We start from the raw sequence: 9,181 nt of genomic DNA, 5'->3' as shown, positions 1-9,181 counted from the left end.
TCCCCTTGGTTCTAGAATGCCCTCATCTCTCCTTCTGAACACAAGAAACTTGTGCTTCCCCCTCCAGAGATAAGACCTGCTCTAAGCATCTCAAGTGTTGATGGGCACACCAACATTTTTCCTGGCACTATCCCAGTCCAAAAACAACAACACATTGAAAGAATTAAGACACCAAATAAGATCCCCAAAAAAGGGGATAGTGAAAAATCTTATAATTGACAGAGGGCAAAAGGGAAAACGAAAAGGTCATCTGAAATCTTCAACATAGAAGTGTTAGCTTCCTTCACCTCTTCAAATTCTTAACTTTTATGCATAGATTAAATATAGTTTTCACAGAACATAGTCACATTATCAGTCTCGAACATACTATCTGTGTGTCGGGCAATGTTTGGGTGAATCATTTGTCCATTTATTCATTCATCTCCCAGTCAAATAAACAATAATTCTAAACACACTACCATTTACATATCCACTCATTACCCAAATAGTCACCCCATCTCAACACTCACTCATTCATATGTGCATCTACTAACCCATCCATCTAGGCCTTCCATCTAGAATCCACAAGACAATTCATCTATATTCCTAATACCTATTAGATATTTACCAGATCTTCTAGACTCAGGGCAGATATCATTCTCCTGTTTACCCAATAATTTATCTTGTCATGTTGCCATGGTTTCTGATAGATAGTATAACATCAGTAACTTTGACATTAATTACAGTGACAAAGACTTTGACTTTGAAATTTCAAGCCATAAATAATGGAAAGTAGAGATGCTTCTCATTTCTCACCAGAATTTACAACTCCTATAGAACTGACAGAATTGGTTGAACATTTACTTTGAGGAAACTGAATCTATCCTCTGCCTATCAGGACTCTATTCATAGTATCCCGAGCTCACATCACTGTTTCTGTCTATTCCTCTGCAGACAACAAAGGTAAACTCCAAGGTTCTACCAGGGGTTCCACGGCACCCTTAGTTTTTCCTACTCAAAACCTTGGGAAGTCATCCTTCTCATCCGGTCTCTATCACTAGGAAGTTAAGTACAATTGTATTTTGAAACCATTGCATGAGTCTATCCATTACTAATATGTTGCCTTCTAACATTTTAGCTCTTTTGCCTAATTGCCACATAATTCAGTGCCTTTCAATGTGTGCCAGGTTTCATTTTACCCAGATTTCCTGATCAGATACTATGCAGATAGGGTCCAGAAACTGTTTCTTTATACCCTCATGTTTCTGAGAGCATAGATTTGAGATCTACTGCAGCAGTTCATGCTATAGGCCATTATTGTATCAATCTTTCATTAAAATACTTTGTTCTACCTCTACCCACTTCACACATTTTTTATCTAAAGTCTTTATTATCTCAACTAAGTGTGAGGGCTTTGAAGTCACCACAACCAGTGTTTTCCCTGCCTCTCTACCCTGTAAGCTCCCACTTTTTCTACAGTTCGTACTGTTGCCCCAACAGGAAATGCTTCCTCTTGTGCCTAGAAAGTTCATCTTAAAGGGTCCACCGAGAAATTGAAAGTTCCTTCAAGGAGTGTTTGTACACAGTAATATTCACTTTCAATTTGTAGACATGGGTTTACAAAACTAAGTCATAGTTTTTCTTCTAAACACAGTGCATATAATAAGTTGAATCCAGATAAGTGGTTTGTTTGATTTAAATTTCTTGACTTGAAGAGCTCTATTTGCCATAATTATTGTATTTGCTTGAAAATGAGCATCCATTTCATTTTATCTGTTAAAACAAACCTTGAAAAGTCATTTAGCTACCTTTAGATTCCTCTTACGTTGTTGTAAGTTTGAAGGGACACCACCTCCATCTTAAATAAGAGAAGACCAGGTCATCTACAAAATCATAACTACTCTTGAAGTCAGAAAGTTGAATTTGTAGGGCAGCCAACTCTGCCTTACCTGTGCCAGCAGATGGGAGGGGTGTGGGGTAACCACACCCCACAGGAATGGGGTATGGAATGTCATGAGTGTACAGGAATGTCATGAGTGTACAATAACTAGGAGCCACAGAAATGAACTCGCACCAATACTTAAACTTTCCTCCCTAGACTTACAACAGTCCTCACAAGAATGTTCAGGGAAAGACAGAAAACCAGAGAAAGGCTCCTTCATGGTACAGGGTGAGGGGAGGCTGGCAGCAGCAGAAGGCAGGTTCCCACCAAGTTGTCTCCCTTACAAAACAAACGTCTCAAGCCATGGGGGGAGGGTCAGCAAACTCTGTGCACCTCAGAAACAAATCATGGCTGAGGGAAGGGAACAGGAAAACAAGAACACATTCTAATGAGGGGTCCTTGGGACAGGAAACCACTCTGGGTCTGGATGTGGAGCCATTTCCTAAGGTGGAGAAGGGGTGAGCCCACTAAAAAAGTCCCAAGCCTGAGCCACAGGGAGACAGGATGTGCCTGAGCCTGAGCTAGAACCAAGAAAACAGAGACTCAATCACTCACCCCCATCACCAGGTGAGCAAGACCTGAGGAAGAAGTGACAGCCACTTACCCGGGGGAGCGGAGCATGTGGGAGATGAACCTTCACAGTCATCCTCACCGGGAGAGCTTCACGCAAGGGAAGAAGAGCAGGGCTGCAAAAAATCTTCCAAACTCTGAACATCCGATGTAAATGTGAATAATTCTAGAGGAAACGGAATTTGTTGTGTACTGAACAAACCATATTATGGCTGGAATAATTCTAGTCACAGTGCAAGAAAAAAGAGTCATAGGGCTGGTAATACTATATCACAGAGAATGTAAGGAAATTGACTTATGTGTCTAGTTAAGATTGCTAGAGTAGTGTAGGGGGAAAAATTAAGTAACTAGTTTGAATAAACTGTCTGGTAGTCAGAGTAAAGATTCCTGAAGACATCCAGAATCTATAACTATTACTCCCTCACCTGTTGAAATGAATTGTACCTGCCTTTATGTTAAGGCTCTAACAACGGGAGATTATTCTGGATAATATATATAATCCCAATGTATGCAAAAAGTCCTTATGAAAGAGGGGGTAGGAATCATAAAGGATGTGAGGGTGGAGGCGGAGAGACTCAGAGACAGGTCAGAAGATGCCATGGAGGTTGGGAGGGGCCGTGAGTCAGGAATGGAGGCTGCCTGGGGCAGCTGAGAAAGGCACCAAGCAGATTTTTTCCCAGCTCTCGGAAAAGAATGCAACCTGTGGGCACCTAATTTCCATCCAGTGAAACCCATTTCAGACTTCTGACCTCCAGAACTTAATAACTTTGGGTTCTTTTAAGCCAAAGAATTGGTGGTGATTTGTAACAGCCTCAAGAAAAAACTGAAACAGGTTCCCAGGGCCTCCCTGGTGGTGCAAGGAGTTAAGTCTTAGCACTATGAAGCTATCAGCAGCCACTGCAGCATGACTTCAATCCCTGGCCAGGGAGCTGACCCACAGGGCACAGCAGACCTCTCCTGTCTTCCCCCACTGCTCCCCTCAGTGTGTGTTTCAGTAGATCCGCCTGTTCTGCTCCCAACTCTGTCTCTGGTGAATCCTCTCACCTCCACCGCCCTCTGGCCTGCACCCCAGCTCTTGTATGCATAAACAAATAAATCTTTAAAAATAAATAAATAAAATGGGTTCACACTCAGTAAATATAGTTCAATTTGAACATCAATAAGCATAATAGCTGCAGTGGATGAAAATACAGCAAATAAGTTTACATTGATGAAGTCGTAATGATAAAAAAAATCACTTCCTTTGTTAAAGAAAGATGCTTACAAAGTGGTAAAGAAAGAAGAAAAATCAAAACATATTTTGCATTCACTATGCTAATTATAGCTCAGGAAAATGAAAGATGATGAGGAAGAAGTTCCTATCTATAAACGTGTTCAGAAAATCAAAAGAACGGGATGAAAGAAATCACCATTTTGAGACCCCTAATAAATAAATGGAACTAGTTTAGTCATTTACTACTGGGGCGATTTTGTCCTCCCAGGAGATATTTGATAATGCCTGGAGACTTTTCTGATTTTGCTGGGGGGTGGGGGATGCAACAACCATTTAGTGGGTAGAGGTCAGGAATATTGCAAAATATCAAGCATTGCACAGATTTGCCTTCACAAGAAAGAAATTATCCAGTATAAAATGTCAATAGTCATTTGCTGCAATTGAGAAACCCTGAGCTTGGCAACAAAATGACTGCAATAAAGCCTAGGAAAGAGAAACTGAACACCGCGTTCCTCTTGATAGAAGTACATGTCATCACCTAGAAAATTCTCTTGCCAGGAAAAAAAAAAATGTACCATTAAATCTGCTCAGCCTCTAGACAGACCAGAGCTACAGAGACAAGGCAACCTGGAACAGTGGGAGAAGCTGCTCCCCGGATGGCCGTCCAGGAATCCAGGCTGTGGGGAAGTCCAACTGGGACAGACAATCCTGTTTTATTCAACAAATAACTCCAAAGGGAAGGGGAAGAAATTGAGGGTGAATGTATAGATTAAAAAGTTCTTCAGAGACACTGTAAACTAGCAAAATTTGGCAATTGTTTGGGTTCTTATTTGAGTGAACTGTAATTTTTATATGTATTAGGCTTTTCTTTTTACAAAACATCCCAAAAAAGTTTTATTGTTATTAAATACTGAATGAGATTTTAATTCTCAAATATTTTCCAGCGCCCAATCATTTTTAAGGTAACTTGAAGACTTTATTGTTCAGAAAATTATCCTATTTTGCCCCTGAACAGTACTCTGTTCCCTCATATGAGAAGGTCTTCCAGAAGCAGTTATTAATTAGGAATGCCTGTCTTCTCAGGGGGCGCAAGCAACTTAATTAAAGTTGCTGTGAAAAAAAAAAATTAGATGAGTGTAATGACTCCATGATCCAGAAATGAAGAAAATGGCAGCTGAAAAATGCAGGTGTCATTTGTCTTCAATAGTCAGACAAATTTGAGATTATGACCCAAACACATGAGGACAGCTCATATTGACTACTGTCTTAACAATCATCCCTGATGGAACTCCAAGATGTACTGAATGAAAGCCCACTTGCCTGGAGAAACTGGCAAACTTGGGCCTCCCTGATTGTGCAGGGGTAAAAGTCTCAGTGCTATCAAGCTATTTATTGCCAGCCACTGAAGCACGAGTTCGATCCCTGGGCAGGAAGCTACCCACGTGGTGCAGCAGACCTCTCCTGTCTCACCTGCCGTTCCTGTCAGCAGTGTATTTCAGTCAATCTGACAGTTCTGTTCCCCACTCTGTCCCTGGTGAATCCTCTCACCCCCCGGCACCTCTGGCCTGCACCTCAGCTCTTGTATGCATAAATAAATAAATCTTTTAAAAAAAAATGGTAAACTTACTGACTGGTTCAAAATAATTTTTTACAGGGTTGGATAAGAAGACGCATAAGCAGTGATGTTGCCCTTCACTCACCAGTTCAGCTTCCACCAAGAGTATGGTGCTTTAGCGCATGTAGAATGATTTTCCTGTGTCTTATACAACACAGAAGCTTTGCACAAAAGATGGGACCATTTAACAGGGAATGCTGTTGTCAGTGTATTTTGAATCATAGAAGAATTTTCAGGGAGCAGTGCCACATAGAAAATGAATATAAATGTATCTTCTGAAAATATTTTTAGCAGCACTTTAAAAAAAAAAAAGCAACCATTAGTCACAACGCAAGCTTCAAGTACAGTTAATGATGGTGAAAGGCGGCCAGCTCAGATGGAACACCTGCAGCTACTGTCCACACCTAGCCCTGTAATATACTGTTTTGAATGTGGAATTTTATTTCAGTTTTTTGGATGTTGTTCCTTTTTTTGTTTTTGAGTTTATTTCCCACTGTATTAAATTGTCAGTGACTTTTTTTACATTTCCCTATGCGATATATTTCCCCTTCATATCATTTCCAATAATGGAAGTATAAATTGTGTAAAGATCTGTAGAGCTCTAATTGGTTTTATGCATTGTTTGCAGACTTGCTATATGAAAGTGTGTTATCACATTGATTTTGTATGTAATTTGTGTATGTGTTAAAACCTTGAAACTTTCTCAGTCAATGAAGAGATGTTCTTTTTAATACACCTGCTTTGTGAAAGAGATAATTTCTGCTGATATGTGTTTTATTGTGTAAAGTGGTCTATGGGATATTGTCATGTTTCTATATATTCTCCAATAAATCCCCTTTTGCAAATGTAAATGAGAGTATTTTTTTAATTTTCTCTATAATTACATTTTGGGGATTTTGAAATTGCATGATTGTGATTTTCAGGAGTTTAGTCTTTAGGGTTTCACCATTCATGGTGATGGGTTTGAGGATAGTGTCTTTTCAGATGACCTAAACCCATGAGGATGGTTCATATTGACTATTGTGTCCTAAGAGCCATTGTCAAGGCCACAAAGTCAACTCTTCATTAATATTCCTTGAAATCACACTAAGAAAGATTTAGCCAAAAGCACTGTCATTTTTTGGGATACCTGCCTATATCCCCCAAATTTTAGATTGGATTACATTTAAGGTAAAATTAAAGTGTCAAATAGATTTGGATTATATGGCCCTTCAACACCCTTCAATATGACCCTTCAATCTAGCGAATGCTAGATTCTGTAGTAATGTGTTGACATGAAAGATGGCAAATCAACTGACTTAAGGAAAATACAACCTAGAAAGCACTGGAACTCTGAAAATTCATCAAAGGAGATAAGCTGTTATTACATAATTTCTCCTTCCTTAACCATGAACAATTTTTCTTCTCCCGCCAGCCCCCATTTTTTAACTAGGCTTTTTCTCAGAGGTGTGATCCTCTCTCAGACAATTCCATTAACTAGATTTACAAAGCGCAAGTGGGGCCCTACCTGTGTGAGGGGAGGGGTGATGGCTCCTACTCTGGAGATGAGAGGCAGGGTGAGGACCACACAGTTGACTGAATCATTCAAAGCCTTTCACGGGCTTTGGATAATGACTCTTGTCTATTCTTCAATTAACTACATTTTTGGTATTTTTCACATTCCCTCATATCTTGAGTTTTTTGTCCCTAAAGTCTCCAAAAATGAATTTATTGATTTTCATATTGGTCAGTTTTAACATTTAAATGGTACTCCTTATAATCCACAGTAAAATTCCACTCAATTGTTTGCATATAGACAGGAGTGTCTGAAATATTGCTTTTTCTTGGCCATTAACAATCTCGTGACAATGTTGATTTTTATTCCTATCAGTAGAAAACAAGGTATTTCCATTGAGTCCCCTCAAGCACTTGAACACACTGTGTCCACCTGCAGTAGGTCCAGCTCAAAAACATTATAATCAGCCTCCATAGCAACACTCTCCCCAGCAGAGTGACTCACACAGTGACCACAGTGGTGCATACACCTCCCTTCATTTTAAGGGGGACTAAAATGTGAAAATGCTTTTGTCTCCCATGGAAACACAATAACCCTGTACAAAATGTGGATGAATAAGAACCAGTGGTACAAGGTAAGACCCATGAATAGGTCCATGATTATAAACAATGTGACAAATCAAAGATAATCAGTGGCATTTCTTTCATCACTCAGGAATGGGATGGAGACTGAGGAAGGGCCAGGGATGCTGTTCCAGCAGCACTAACTCCACTGAGCATGCTGCCATCACATAAAACCCCACATCCTACACTGAGACCAAACCACTCAGCCTCCGCTCCAGCATCACCAGGACACGGCTCCTCATCTCCTTCCTGGTTGTCAGGGCAACGCACTTGATGTCTGTCACCTCTGAGCAGGTGGGAGAACACACAAGCAAAGCTCTGTTCTCTGAGTGAGGATCAGAATTCATCAACCTGCCAGCTTAGACCTTAATCCAGATAACTGGACTAAGAGTTTCTGCCAGGCCCCCTTCACTTCCTTATTCCTTAGACTGTAAATCAGGGGGTTTAGCATGGGTGTCAAAATGGCATAGAAGAGAGAGATCAACTTCTCCTGAAGGACAGAAGGGCTGGACCTGGGCTGGATGTAAGTACAGATGGCCATCCCATAGCACAGGGCGACCACGGTCAGATGCGAGGCGCAGGTGTGGAAGGCCTTCTTCCTCCCCTCTGTGGACCGGATCTTTAGGATGGCGGAGATGATCTTGATGTAGGATAAGAGAACCAGGCAGAATGGTGTCATCAGCAGGACAATGCTGGACACCATGATTGCAACCTCATTGGAGGAGGTGTCCACACAAGCCAACCTGACCACAGCGAGGAGCTCACAGGATATGTGATCAATAAACCTGTTTGTGCACATGGGCAGCTGAAAGGTGATGGCAGTCTGCATGAGAGAGTTGACAGAGCCACTGACCCAAGATATGGTGGCCAGCCTCTTACACAGCCCTCCATGCATGATGACCGAGTACCGTAGGGGGTTGCACACGGCCACATAGCGGTCATAAGCCATCATTGCTAGGAGAACAAACTCAATCCCACCCAAGCCCAGGGAGAAAAACAGCTGGGCTGCACAGCTCACGCGTGGGATGACTTTATGTTCTGCAAGGAAATGCACCAACATCTGAGGAACAATGCATGTGGCATAAGAGACATCAATGAGGGACAGGTTGGTGAGAAAGAAATACATGGGGGTGTGGAGGTGGCTGTCCAGTCTGATCAAAAGAACAATGAGGAAGTTGCCCAGCACTGTCACCAGGTATGTGATCAAGAACAGAACAAAGAGGGAGACCTGAGTGTCCCGGTCACTGGACAGGCCAAGGAGAATAAACTCTCTCACCCACGTCTGGTTGCCTGTTCCCATCTAAAACTGTGAAGATGGTTGATCTGCAGAGAAAGTTAGAAAGAAGTTGTTGAGCCAAATAATGATGGAAGCACTTTGTGAGTACTTACTGTGTACAATGCCAAACTTAGCGGACAGTTCAGATAATTCACAACATGTTCATAAAGATTTGGTGGGTCTCGAAGACCCAGTTAAACCCTGAAGCTAATAAAGTGAAATTTTAGGAGTTCCTTATTTGCACCAATTTTCCTTAGATTCCAGGGCAAAGAGAGAATGGTGGGTGATAATATAAGGTAATTCGACAAACAAGGAACAAAAAATTGGAAAAGTAAAAGAAAACTATTTTCAATATGTCACCTGCACCTTTCAGGAAGAAATGGGTAACTCCATTCCAAGGGGTAAGATTGGCAGTAGGTGCGATGTTATGGAAAATTCTGGAATCAGAGAACCTAGGTTTCAAATCTG

At 41.2% G+C, this 9,181-nt stretch overlaps 1 protein-coding gene across 1 annotated transcript; it reads right to left on the bottom strand.

The window, feature by feature from the left end:
* Positions 1-7,783: 7,783 nt before the first annotated feature.
* On the bottom strand, positions 7,784-8,737 carry LOC311168978 (olfactory receptor-like protein OLF3; the record flags this gene model as incomplete). The annotated part of the gene is made up of 1 exon (XM_084230681.1): positions 7,784-8,737. One exon carries the CDS (start codon positions 8,735-8,737, stop codon positions 7,784-7,786), a length of 954 nt encoding a protein of 317 aa, XP_084086807.1.
* Between the last annotated feature and the right edge of the window lie 444 nt (positions 8,738-9,181).

This window comes from Talpa europaea (genome assembly GCF_964194135.1).
Source record: "Talpa europaea genome assembly, chromosome: 3".
In the NCBI taxonomy this organism is placed as follows: Eukaryota; Metazoa; Chordata; class Mammalia; order Eulipotyphla; family Talpidae; genus Talpa; species Talpa europaea.
This window is presented reverse-complemented; position numbering and strand designations above follow the sequence as displayed.